General features: G+C 40.6%; 1 protein-coding gene across 2 annotated transcripts in view; it reads right to left on the bottom strand.

Moving 5' to 3' along the window:
• The window catches only part of EDNRA (endothelin receptor type A), a 91754-nt gene that overhangs the window by 35473 nt on the left and 41422 nt on the right, over positions 1 to 14859 (bottom strand). For both annotated transcript variants that reach the window (XM_040331787.1, XM_040331795.1), the window contains exon 3: positions 1843 to 1970. In XM_040331787.1, the coding sequence (XP_040187721.1) occupies positions 1843 to 1970 (128 nt within the window). The remainder of the gene's footprint in view (positions 1 to 1842; positions 1971 to 14859) is intronic.

Raw genomic sequence — 14859 nt, 5'->3', positions numbered from 1 at the left:
AGCGGACACATCGGACATTTTTTGATACATTTTTGGGACCATTCACATTTATACAGTGAACAGTGCTATAAATATGCATTGATTACTGTATAAATGTGACTGGCAGGGAAGGGGTTAACCACTAGGGGGCGGGGAAGGGGTTAAATGTGTAGCCTGATCAGTGTTCTAACTGTGGGGGAAGGGGGGTGACTGGGGGAGGTGACCGATCTGTGTCCCTATGTACAAGAGACACAGATCGGTCTCCTCCCTCCCTGACAGGACGTGGAGCTCTGTGTTTACACACAGAGCTCCACGTCCCCGCTCAGTTACTGGGCAATCGCGGGTGCCCGGCGGCCATCGCGGCCGCCGGGGCGCGCACACAGTGTTCCCAGTAACGCGACGGGTGCGGCGCGCGCGCGCGCCCCCTAGCAGCTTCTAATGACAGGACGTCATATGACGTCCTGTCAGAACAACAGGGGATACCGCCCACCGTCATTTGACGGCGTGCGGTACTAAGGAGGTTAAAGTCTATGGAACCAAAAACCAGAAAAAAGTCCCTGGCCCTTTCCATAATATGCACATATGCGAAAGTGACCCATAGGAAACCAAGTTAAATGTTTCTGCAAAACTGAAAACGGACTAAGAAAATGCATATGAATGAATGAATGAATGAATGAATGAAAACTTATATAGCGCAGCACATGCGAATTTAATCGCCTCTGGGCATAGGTGTGAACCAGACCTAAATCATACAGGTGATTGCATCTTGGTGTTTGTGACCACCTAAACAATGTAAGTGCTGTTTGTATGTGGGAGTGTTTAAATAAAGCAAAACATAAGGATAAGGCACTATTTAGTTTGTTTTCTTTATATATAGCTGAGTGAAGGAGGAGAGGAGAGAGAAAGAGCTGGAGAGGTCATCTGAAAGAAAAAAAGGTGTCTGCAATAATCGGAAAGACCCCCTATGTATGAGTGTGCAAAGAAGGCAAGAGTGCTGGATTCATATAAAAGACTTACTTCATATCTTATTATTTGGTTTATATGTGGTTGTGTTTTTGCATAATTAGTGCTGCACAGATTGCCTAACTGCCGTGTTGATGCTTTGGCTCAAATATTTGTGGAGTCATCAACCCTGAAGAAGTATAGAAACAAAGAACACAGGCTCATTTATGGATTTCTTTTGCTTCACATTTGTTGCAGGTGAGGTTGGGTTTCTTCTATGTTCCAGGTCACTGATTGAGAAGCAATAGGACCAGACAATGCTGGGCAACAAGTATTTTCAGATAGAGGACAGAAGAGTAGCTCCCATATTTTTCTTGACAGGTTTAGTTTAGAATCTAGAAACCAAGTAAAGACATACAGTGACAATAAAAGTAGATGACTAATTAGGGACCTAATAAGGCATGTCACATCCAGTATTAATTTATGAGCAGTACCAGCTTTCTCCCTGTGGTGGGCGGTCTTGGATGATTCAGAAAGTGGCATTGATGTTATGAAATTAGTGTCGCTCTCTGCATCAATACCCTATAAGTGCAGGGTTCCCTTTGCAAGGTGGGGGTCCATGAAGACTTTCCCCAGTCTTTCGGTTTGAATGATGCTAAAGGACTGGAGGCATACTTCTGATGAAAAAGAGGCACCGGGACCCGTTTTGGACTGAAAGTGAGTATTGCCGTCTGAGCTGCTTTTTTTTAAGCCTTCCAGGGGGACAATAAAACACTGACATGGAATTGGGCTTTGAGAGATTACATGACCAGGTGATAGGCACAGTCTACCAAGGTTTTCTGTAGGACAGAGGTCAATAACTCCCTGAAAGGGGAAAAAGGTCAGTTAGGGTCAAGATGAAAAGTAGTAATATAATCGTACCTGTCCACACTCAGAGCACACAGGTTGAGCACTGTGATTCCAACTGAAGCCTTCTGAACGAACGGAAAGATCTTGCAAAGACCTGCTCCAACTGAAGACTGATCAAATGGCCACCGCTGTGCAAGAAGCTGGAGAGGAGCACAGAATTAGATGGTTTTATTTCATGTAGACATGTTTATTGTTGTATACATAAATTGTACAGTAATTGGATTACAAATATTCCATGGTCCATAAATAACAGGAAAAAAATCGTACAACATCCTGAGAAAATTGTGTGCACCAATAAATCTGTTTAAGAGCATCCCAAAAAACAGGCAATGTACGCACTGAATCATATCCTTTTGGCTATATTTACCTTTAACCTAAATTAAAGTAACACTGTCACAAGGTAAGAATGGGGGTTGCCATTGCTGGCTTCCTGAAGAAAATTCTAGTTGTCAAGCTGTGCCCAAGTACATTTGAGTCAGAGGCCCCGTACACACGACCAGTTTCCTCGGCAGAATTCAGCTTCCGACCGAGTTTCTGGCTGAATTCTGCCGAGGAAACTGGTCGTGTGTACACTTTCAGCCGAGGAAGCCGACGAGGAGCTCGACGAGGAAATAGAGAACATGTTCTCTATTTCCTCGTTGTTCTATGGGAGCTCTCGTCCCGCCGAGCTCCTCGGCGGCTTCAGTGCTGAACTGGCCGAGGAACTCGATGTGTTTGGCACGTCGAGTTCCTCGGCCGTGTGTACGAGGCTATAGACTCAGCACAAGCATGCTGTAAATGCTGTAAATCAATGTATGTCAGAGGTGTGTCTGAATTTTTAATCTCTATACCCGTTTCTGGTCAGTGACTTAGAAGGCATTGAAGCCAAAGCTTCAGCAGGACAGCCAGCGAACTAGAATTCTCAAAAGGAGAGTTCTGCAATAACAGTCTTCTTGATTTTTACATGACAGAGTTCCTTTGAAAATGTAAGTATACGATTATTAAAGCTAGCCATAGATGGATCAAATTTTGTCTGGTTCAGACACGTTTTGATCAAATTAAGGCCATTCCTATTTGTGAGAAGTTGCATTTCCTTCCAATCTTAACAAAATATATGCATTGTGTGATCATATACTGCAGACAGGCAGTTAATGCACGCATGCTATGCTATGTATCACACGATTAACAATAACAAAGAACCTAAAGCCTAGTACACACGATCAGAAAATTGTATGATAAATGCTGTTTTCGAAGCGATAGTGCAATAACCTGATCGTTAGTACGCAGCTTCTGACAGCCAATCACGACAGTTCATCTGAAATTATCCGAAGGGACAAACACGAAAAATTTACTGGAATGATACCAGATTTTCATCCAAAATACAATAAACATACAATAAAATACATTACATCGCTTTCGAAATTGTATTTTGTCGTACGAGAATTTTTGTAAGTTGAGTAACCTCTTCATTTTCGATATGAGACGAGCATGCAACAAAAAAAAAAAAAAATGATTGTTCGTCCAATATTCTCATAGGAGTTGATTTACTAAAGGGAAATAGACTGCACTTTGCTCTCTGCAAGTGAAGTTGCTCAAGAGCTTAGTAAATGAGGTCAGGTTTCACTTTTCAGAGTACCCAATCACATGCAAGGAAAAAAAATGCATTTTTGCTTGCACATGATAGGATGACGGAAGTCAGCAGAGCTTCTGCTTATTTACTAAGCTCTGGAGCAACTGCACAGCTGCACCAGATTCAGAGTGCTCCAGTTTTAATAATTCACCCAAAGTGGGGGATTTGCACAGTTCCTGGACTATAGAAGTAATTGGACAGGTTTACACCCAAATCATATAGATATTTACTATGTGTATAATATATATATATATATATATATATATATATATATATATATATATATATATATATATATATATATATATATATATATATATATATATATAGATATAGATATAGATATATATATATAAAGGCTCAAAGCCTGCTCTGAAAAAAAATAAAGGACATATGTGTTTACATACCAACACTGCCACACCGTAATATTTATGGTGGCAGCAAAAGGGTTAAAGCAGGTAGTTATTTCAGCTCATGTCATCAGGAAGTTAAGACTTTTTATGAAGGAAAGGAAAATGGTACAAAGTGTATCTAATGCTTCCTCAAGGCACTCCTGTCATTTATTATGCACATGTTTCTCCTAAGAGCCAATTCAGCATCTTAAAAGACCAGACAGACCCTTGAGCACTTTCTTCCTCATAGGTCTGCTTAAGTTAAAGCAGCACCATGTTTACTTGTAATGACGATACGAAGAGAGTGGGGGTAAACATAAAATTGTTATACAACTGAATCACACCCAGGTACTGTAGATAGTCCTGCAAAAAAGTACCTATTTATTCTAAGGTCTGTCCGAAATTAGCCTTGATTGTAATCTCGCTCCTAACACAACCTATAACCATTCATTAAGCTGAATCTGTACTCTGTCCAATGCCTTGGTAATTGGCTCAGTACCTACAAATGGGAGTAGGGAGAAAGTCGTCAACCACTAAACAGTGACAGGAAAGTATGTGCTGTTGATAAGAAGGGGAGTTATGTTTCTTCGTTGCATGTATACAATGTAACCCGTCTCACTGAGTAAGCCACTTCCAGAAAGTAAAAAAGCACCATTAACCATATGACCATACAAACAGCTGTCAAGAGAAACCTTGGGCCAGATTCATAGAGGAGATACGACGGCGTATCTCCTGATACACCGTCGTATCTCCTGTCGTATCTATGCGGCTGATCCATAGAATCAGTTCCGCATAGATAGCCCTAAGATCCGACAGGTGTAATTGACTTACACCGTCAGATCTTAGGATGCAATACTTCGGCCGCCACTGGGGGGAGTTTGCGTCGTATTCCAGCGTCGGGTATGCAAATGAGGATTTACGGCGATCCACTAAGTTTTTTCCCGTCGTTACGTCGTTGCTAGTAATTTTTTCCCATTGCAAATTTACACCTGCTTTAACATGGCTTAACTTTAGTCAAGCCATGTTAAAGTATGGCCGTCGTAAGCGGGTTACGTTACACGGCCGCAATTTTTTGTGAATGTGGCCCTATGTATCTGTAAAAAGGAAAAATTGATGGACCCCTTTATAAATCAGATGTTTGGTAAATAAACCCTTTGAAGATTATTATCCAAACTGGGGAGTCTATTACCTTGGTATGATAACTTCGTAACAAATGGTATTGGTGCAAACACTACACCACAACTCTGCAGAAAAGTTTGGCCCATTACAATTCTCTGTCTTTGCCATACCTTACACAAGCATGCATCGGGCATAAAAAGCGCATCTTTGGACGTATTAGTAGTAGCAAATTTAAAAAAAAATTGGCTTTGCCATCTTTCCCCTGTTTTCTTTTGGGGTGTAGTGAAAATAATGTTAGATTTAAACTGTGACTGATGATGTAACAGGAGCACAGAAGAACAACAGAAAACTTGACCATGGTTCGTTGTGTTTTCTTTAATTTTCTTTCCAAATTACTTTAGTCTGTTTTTTGTTCCTATTTATGTTTCCCATGATCAGACCTACTATGAAACAGAAATTAACTAAAATAGCAAAGCAGAGATTAAACATGCTTGACTGTAACCACTCCAGGCTTTACAGTTCCTCTACATTAAACTCATCTGTGGTCAGGAGATGATGTTCATACAATGATACTACTCATTTTAAATCTACGCTCATACAAAGCAGTAGACATGACAAATCAGTGTCTAAGTAGGTAAACACTTAATGAAAACATTTTTGCGGCTGGCCTCTTTGTACCATTACCGGGCATTTAAATCTGTGCATTTATGCTATGCAAAACCACAGCGAGGTCCTCCTGTCCAACTTATGACACAGGACATATTACCCATTTTTTTTTACTTTTTGTGTTTACTACTATCGATACAATAAATACTTAGACAACACCAATATACCAATCCCATGGATGTTGGCTAAATGTAAAATTCCAAACAAAGCACAAGCTATAGCCTGTCATCCATCTTCTGTAGTCATTAGGAGTCTGAGGCCTCGTACACACGGGCAAGAATCTCGTCAGGAAAAAAACATTGTTTTTCCCAACGAGATTCTTGGCAAGAATCTCTTGCCACCCGAGTGTACACACTGACCTTTCAAAAGAATCCGCGGTTCTCTTGAAAGGCAAGAACGTGGTGACGTCATCGCGTATGACGAGCATGCGCTCGTCACATTCGATGCCGTCGCCGCCATCTTGCTTCACCCTACCTATGCCTTGGAAGCTACCGCGCATGCGTCAAAGTCATTTCGAGCATGTGCGGGTTTCCATGGAGCAGGTAAGTATACACGCTCGGGTTTCTCATCAGGAAAACACTGCCGAGAATTCCGACGAGAAAATAGAGAGCAGGTTCTCAATTTTTCTCGTCTAGGCAAGATGGCGGCGAGAAATCTCGACGAGAAACCTCAAAGCCTCGTACACACGCACGGTTTACTCGGCAAAAAAGCTCTGCCAGCAGTTTTCTTGCTGTTTCTGGCCAAGAAAAACATGCGTGTGTATGAGGCTTTACACCTTAAGTAGGTACCTTTTGGGCTTCAGATTTGTAAAGTAATTCTGATCACCTCATGTCTGTGGCTCAGAAGCAGTTAAAAATAGTTGTAATACCCAGTCCCAGACAAGTGTTGTTTTCATAAATTCCTAACGGGTTTATTTGTGAGAATTGATGAATCCCAGGCACTGTTTTGCAATGGTTTCTTGTAATCTTGCAAATCACCTTACCATCAGTCTATATATATATTTTTTATGTAATACCTACACGTGAATGTTATATAGTGCTTCCCACTCCTTGTGTAATACATTTCTGTCTGATCTCATGGATTAATTACATTTCCGTCGCCGCCATCTTGCTTCACCCTACCTATGCCTTGGAAGCTACCGCGCATGCGTCAAAGTCATTTCGAGCATGCGCAGGTTTCCACGGCGACAGGTAAGTATACACACTCTTGTGTTTCTCGTCGGGAAACAGGCCGACAAGAATCTCGAGGAGAAAATAGATCTCTATTTCTCTCTTTGAGATTCTGCCCAGATTTCCCAATGAGAAACCTGAAAGCCTCGTACACACGAATAGTTTTCTCGGCAAGAAAGCTCTGCCAGCAGTTTTCTTGCTGGTTTTTGACGAGAAAAACGGTCATGTGTACGAGGCCTAACCCTCCATTGAGACCATTCCTGCTAAAGCAAAATAAATACATCAGGAAGGGTCAAAAACTTCAGTGAATAGATCCTGCCAGTGTAGTTCCCTAAAAATGTAACCAGTCATCAGTCCATCTGGTTCTAATCATATCTAAAATTCTTGTTTAAAGTATAACTAAAGGCAAAACTTTTTTTTTTAGCCTTGGACAGAGTGGAGAGGGATTAGAATACCTGTCAGTTTTTATTGCTGCCTGTGCCCCAATTAAGGAGACTCTCTATTTGTCCCGTTTACTATTATCATTGAAAGTGAAAGTAAAAGAAAATCCCAAATTTTGGGCCGACATCAGAAATCTTCAAATGGGGACGCTAGTTCTGCTGATTCTGGTGACCACCAGGGATTCCTTCACTTTGGAGAGATTTCCTCCAGTGTTGACTATGGAACAGGAAGTGGAGGGAAGTCTCCCCTATGGGACCCAAATGGCAAAAAACTATGACAGGGGATATTTTACTCTACCCCCCCCCCCCCCCCAAAAAAAAACATTTGCCTTTAGTTACACTTTAAGTTGCTAAAAGTGAATCTGTGTTTCTGCCTAAGGTAAAGCAATGGGTTTAAAATAATTTAGACCTTTACGGCAGTATATGCTTAACTTTATTTTACTTCCCTGCCACTCTGTTCAACTCCCAGAAAAGGCAAGCCCTATGTAAGCTTTACATTTACTAAAGCATTTACTAAAGTCAAATAGAATGTGCACTTTGCAGTTGCACTCTATAAGAACAGTTTACTCCAGAGCTTAGTAAATGCGCAGAAGCTCTGCTGACTTACATCATCCAATCATGGGCAAGCAAAAATTCTCCTTGCACGTGGTTGGGTATTCTTTGCAAAGTGAGGGTTTACCTCATTTACTAATCTCTGAAGAAACTGCACTTGTAGGGTGCAACTGCACTTTGCAAAGTGCACAGTCTTTTTGACTTTAGTAAATCAACCCCACATGTCAATGGGAGAGAATTGTTAGGAAAGGTTCACCATCAACCTAAAAGGGAATTTTTAAAAATAATCTTCCTGCAAAACTAGCTAAAGTAAGGATATTTCAAGCCAAAAACATCTTCAGCCAATTAAGTATAATTAGCACACCTCCCACTACCCATTTATTCTTCTTTAAAGGAGAAGTCCAGCCTGAGCTTTTTAGGCTGGGCTTCTCCTAAGGGTCACAGAAGTGCAGTTTGTTTTGTACTCCTATGACCCGTTTGAAGTCCGCTCTCCGCTGATATCACTGCAATCAGTCGAGGCATCGGGTCATCCTGACTTAGGAAGTCTGGATCCGCCAGCTGCCTTGACTGATGGCAGTCTCAGCATCTTGGTGAGAAGCTGAGACGGCCGTTCTCCGCCCCTCCATAGCTCAGCGCTCCAATGAGCATGGAATAACAGAGCAGGAGAGATGCTGACTGACAGTGAGCAGCTCTCCGCTCGGGGAGGTGAGAGAACCGAGCCATCAGCGATGTTCGGTGGCTCGGTTCTCAGTGCAGAGGCAGCGGGGGACAGATGCACCAGCCTGATGCTGCATCAACCTAGGTAAGTATGAATATCCCAAAACATAAACATACTTCTCTTTTAGGCCTATAACAAAAGACTTAAAGTGGAAACTCTCAGGCCCCGTACACACGACCGAGTTTCTCGGCAGAATTCAGCCAGAAACTCGATCGGAGCTGTATTCTGCCGAGAAACCCGGCCGTGTATACACTTTCGGCCGAGGAAACCGATGAGGATCTCGTCGGGCCAAATAGAGAACATGTTCACTATTTCCTCGTTAGTCAACGGGGAAACTTGGCTCGCCGAGATGCTCGGCGGCTTCACAAGGAACTCGACGAGCAAAACGATGTGTTTTGCTCGTCGAGTTTCTCGGCCGTGTGTACGGGGCCTCAGTTTTAAACTTTTTTTTTACATTTCTTCAGTTACTTCCTGTGTCTATGCCTAGGAAAATTATGTCATATATCCCAGGGGTCTCGAGAAGGGGAGGAGGGGTTTTCTCAGCTAAGTACAACCCTGCTTGCATGCATGAGCTAATGGGAGATGGATTCCAAGAAGTAAATGATACATGAATCATCTACCCTTACTCAAGATGGCCACTGTCAGAAATGCAAGGGGGTGTTTTTCAACATGATTTCTCAGCAAAATAAAGCATGGAGACATGGATGCATAGGGGAGTTTGCTTTAAATATTAGATCATAATTAAAAAGCGTTTTTGGTTTGTGATGCATAAATGCAGTGAAATTTTGCTTTAAGCCGGCTATAGATGGTTAAAATCTTGGCTGGTTCAACAGGAACTGGCTGAGTCTCCAAACCATGTATGGGCAGGCTGAATGTACCCAAATTAATCGATCAATAATCTTGGGTATAACCAGCCTGCAGGATTTTACATGCAATTATTGCCAACGGCTGTTATAGCCACTAGCAATAATCACTGTGTTCTCCCGGTGGGGACAGCTTCCCCCACCCCGCCCCATGTCGGGAGAACACAATAGCTCTGCGGGAGGAATTCCCCCAGCTTCCAGTGTGACTTGTGCTTGATCATATATGAACAATATTGGTAAATTTCTCTCTGCTAAACTTGTAGCTTGCTCATTGGCCAAGATAAGGTAACCATCTAATGTTTTAGTTTTTTTTAGCATTTAATTATCCTTTTTATTAGGAGGGGGAAGGAATTATTTATTTTTGGAGTAGGGTTCTAGGAAATAAAGCTTTAATCTCTTCAACATTTCAACTATTGTTTTTTCTATATCTATAGATATATCTATCTATATATATATATATATATATATATATATATATATATATATATATATATATATATATATATATATTTTTTATTATTAATATGGGTATTTTGGGGTAAACACAAAATAATAATGTAACTTGAATGCCTAACATGATATTGAAACTGCATGCTTCTCTTCAACATTTATTCTATTGTTTTTTTCTACATATTTTTTTTTCTGGGTATTTTGAAATGAACACAAAATAATAATGTAACTTGAATGCATAACAACGTGATATTGAAACTGTATACTTTTCTATCAAACTTCTCATTATTTCCCTTACAGATAAGGAAAGTTTGTTGGCTGTGTGCAGACATCTGCGGGACAACTCGGTCCCCTTGGAATGCATCGAGGTATACACATCTTTTCCATAGAGCAGTCACAGAGCAGGGGAGACATGTATCCTCTGGATTTGTCCTCAAGTGTAAATACAACTTGTTTCTCGAAATCAACAAAAGCGGAAACCGTTTTTTTTTTAAAGAGAAGCAGCTATGTCAACCGCATGGCATTTGAAAACATGATCAGAGACACATACACAAGATTCTTCTTTGGTAAACATCTCCAAGGACGTTTACAAGTCTATAAATGGGGATTCTTGGGAAACAACTTTGAAAATACGTAAAACATACAATATTAATATTTATTCTTGTGAAAATGACAGAGCTTTCTATCTTTCACGGCTTCATAACCTTGTTTCTCTTTTATGGATTTTAGCTAGTCAGAGATGATTTGCCGGCTGCTCTTTATTCATGTGTTTTCAGATGCTTGGAGGATTCTCAGCAAGGCCAGGATATACAAGGAGCTCTCTCCCATCAACCTTTTAACCTTCTTAACTCAAGGTCTTCACCTATGCCCAGAAACCTTCACTTCATCAACAAATCCTGCTCTCTAGTAAATTACACAAATACTGCTTTGTAAATTCCACTGTCACTAATGGATGCATGTGCCCCATTTGTAGTGGAACAATAGGGATTTAGTCCATGCACAAACCCATTTATTTATTGCCATTGCCAATATCATTTTGACAACACCATCAACGTTCATTTAAACCACAAGCTTAAAGTATAACTAAAGGCAAAACGTTTCTTTAGTTTTGGATAGAGTGGAAAGGGAATTCGCACACCTGTGAGTTTTTATTGCTGTCTGTGCCCCTATTACAGGAATTCACTCTCTCTATTCATGTTTACCATTATGGTAAATGGAAAATGTAGCACTAAAAAGTTGATTAAGCGATATTCAAATAATCAAATGTTACTATACACATGAAGTTAGGTCACAAAGTGTGAAAACATAACATATATAATATGGAAGATTATGAGAAATGTCCAAATGAATGAACCAACCCATGTAGTGAACACATAAAGTTCAGTATAAAATAGTTGTTGCTCAGAAGTGAAGCACAGTGAGACCCCGTACACATGACCGGCAGAATTCAGCCAGAAACTCGATCGGAGCTGAATTCTGCCGAGAAACCCGGGCGGAGCCCTTCTTTTTTCTCTTTACATCTTCCGCGATGAGAGTTTTTTTGGCCCTTCCATCCGGCTGTTTCAACTTGATTTCTCAACCTTACACTCACCTACGAGACCCCTGGAAGCTACTCCTGGAAACGTTTGGGTTCCCATGATTGTTGTGGAAGACTGCCCATCTTGGCTCTCTCTGGTCGATTGACTCGTTATCATCGACATGCGAGTCCACCATCTCTGGTAAGAGTACATACCCCATTAATTTGATTGAAGATACAACACCTCGATGTTTCCACATGTTCACTATATCACTGTGCTTCACTTCTGAGCAACAACTATTTTATACTGGACTTTATGTGTTCACTACATTGATTGGTCCCATAATCTTCCATATATGAGTTATATTTACATGCTATGTTTTCACGCTTTGTGACTTACCTTCATGTGTATAGCAACATTTGATTATTTGAATATTGCTTACTCAACTTTTGAACGCTACATTTTCCATTTACCTTTACCACCAATCTTTGACACATTTGTACGTAGCAGCTTTCCACGATTCACCATTGGGTTAGCGCAGTATTATTCACTTTTTACATGTTTACCATTATTGCAGAGAGTCAAATAGAAAGACGATCCCATATTTTCTATTGTCACCCAGAAGAGGAATAGAGGAAAAATCTTCATGAGGACACTAGTTCTGTTGACCTTAGCGACAACCAGGGATTCCCTCACTAGGGAGAGATTTCCTCTCATTTCCTGTTTTGTATATGGGACAGGGAGTAGAGGGAAATCTATGCAATGGGACCCACAAGGCAAAACAAACTGACAGTGGTTATAACCCCCTATTACTCTATTCAAATTGAAAAAAAAAAAAAAGTTTTGCGATAAGTTCTATTTTATGATGCTGACAGACTGTTCATAAAATAATTAGACAGCTTGTTTACACTTTAAACAAATATATGTTACACAAATGTATTAAATCTTCATCACAATTATGAGGACAAAATACTTACCAATGCCACCAATGACCTAAACCAATGGCAAAGATCACATGGTATCTAGCTAATAACAGACGTGTGGATGTTTTAAGCCAATGAAAAAAACAGACTGCTTGTTTTGTAGACTTCCAGTTAGATAATAGGGTCAGCAACCAGGAAGCAGAGCCTGTATCTTTAATGTGTAAATGTGGCCACAATTTACTACCCATTTTTAAATTTAGGGTGATTTAAGACACAGCAATTAAGGTATTTACATGAAACCAAAATATAGAACGTAGTACACAACACTAACAATGGTGCAAATTTTAAGTCAACCCATGGCCAGCTATTGACATTCCCGTATTTACTACATCAAAGTCCCTTTCTCAGCAACTCAGTTCATCCTGTTCCCTCTCTGAGCAGTAATTCAGTAGCCTTCCAGTCTTCTAATCAATGCTAGGATCCTGCAGGCTCTCAGGATAGCTGTCTGCCCATACCCCCCATATGGGCAGGCAGTTACTTGAGAGCAAGAAGATCAATGAACTATCAGAGCGCTCACCAGTGCCCTTGCAGTACACTGAGATCTACAAACCGCCAGATGCAATGGCTGACAGTACTTATAGTACTTGTAGTCTATTCAAAGGAAACTGTCTGGTTCCACCCACATAGCTGCGCTGTTTTGAAATAGTGACAGTGGGTGTGGGGAGATGCTGGAACATGCTTCAGGTTCCACCCTAAAAATGGGTGGAACATGTTACATGTTCCAAAGGTGAACTTAGCCTTTAATGTTGTTTAAAGGATAAGTTCACTTTTGAGAACATGCTACATGTTACACCCAATTTTAAGGTGGAAAATGTAACATGTTCCCAGTGCTGCAGTACGGGGAGAGGTTCCCTGTACTAGCTGTCACTGTTTGAAAACAGTGCGACTATGCAGGTCTCTGCCCACATGGCCATGTCATTCAGACACACAGCTCTGTGTGTCTTAATGACCTACAACCTTAGCGGCTGTCGGGTTGTAGTTCTCAATGAACTACCACTACCCTGTGGAGCGCTGTGGTAGTTCATTGAGTCTTCCTGTCAGGGAGTATCTGCTTACCCGTACGGGATGTATGGATGAGCAGATACAAACGGACAGTGTGCAGGAGACCTGCATGGCCTCAGCAATCTGCTGATTGCTGGTACAATGCTTTACTGGTTCCTACTACAAAAACAATTAAATGTACATTCTTTTACCTGCAAAAAAATGTGCCTATTTTTTTTTTTTTTTAAGTGAACTTATCCTTTAAGTAAATAGAATCTTGAAAATACAAATTTTTCCTGGGTTTGCCAAAAGTACACAAATCCTTAGTGGGTGATTTACAGATAGAGTCAGGAGTCTTGCAGTTTTTGGACATGTAGCATTAAGCAGAACACTGAGTTCACATAGAAAGTATTTTACAGGATTCAACATTACTCACACACTACAGCTCCATGACTCATTTAAGTATGGGACTACAAAGAGTTTGATTTCATGTATTAAAATGCAAACTACGTCACTTGAGTCTACATTTTTTTAGCTCAAAAATGATCATACAGATATGTGGGTTTGTGATGCTACAATTTGAAGCATGTCCCGGAAGCCAGGAACTTGGCAGAGTAGTTCTTGCATAGAGCGTTTAGTGCCAGACACAAGATAAAACTACATTTTTGACCTCTAGGTTCTAGCCTATGAGTAATGGTTATCCTTACCCTAACATACTAAAATCTCAAACGGCAAAGTTGTTTAACACTTATTCCAACCCTATAACCCCTTAACATGTCACTCAATCCGTACCGTACAAGGAACTTTTCTTATTTTTACCCTTTGGTGTGTTAAATATACCACTGTTAATATTAATTTTCTCGTTTCTCTGCTTCTGCCATACTCTTATCAGTTAGCTTTATTCCCAATTCTCTCTGTAAACGATAGAATACCGCCCACCCTATGTTATGGAAATGAGGAGAGGGGGACATGGTCTACAGTCCTACAACATATCCTGTCTAAGTGTGACCATAGATCAGGCCACGACAAAATCCGGGCGCCAGGTCGCAATTGCGACAAGAAATTGTGACCTGGCGCCTGGGGAAGCTTAGGGCTGCAGAATGCCGCAAAGCCGCAGCCTCAATTACCGGCCGGCACGGGGCGCGATCAGCACACATTACAAGTACATAGTACAGCAGACACATATCAGGAATGTGACGTTTTGTGTTAACAGCTATATAATTGTAAAAAAAATTGAGCAAAACCTAAATCTAACAACACACATTTAATATATTACCAGCATTTTTATGCAGACTTTTTCTTTTTTTTTTTCAGGCTAAGAGCATTTTCAGCAAGTACAGAAAATAGCTGTTAATCTTGCCAGAAATTCTTATCAATTCTTGTTAGGTGACCTGAAAGCATAAACAAAATCACATGCTGAATGATGTAGGACCCAAAATCTAAGCAATTTAAATGCTTGTAAACTGGGGCAGGGACAGATTATTTTTTTTTTTATCATTCTGAAAATCTCCAACCAGTGATAGAAAATTGGACCATTATCAGATAAGGATATGCTCCTGATTTCACTGAC

Source organism: Rana temporaria, chromosome 1 (genome assembly GCF_905171775.1).
Source record: "Rana temporaria chromosome 1, aRanTem1.1, whole genome shotgun sequence".
NCBI lineage: Eukaryota > Metazoa > Chordata > Amphibia > Anura > Ranidae > Rana > Rana temporaria.
Note: the sequence above shows the minus strand (reverse complement) of the source record. Positions and strands in the feature narration are given on the sequence as shown.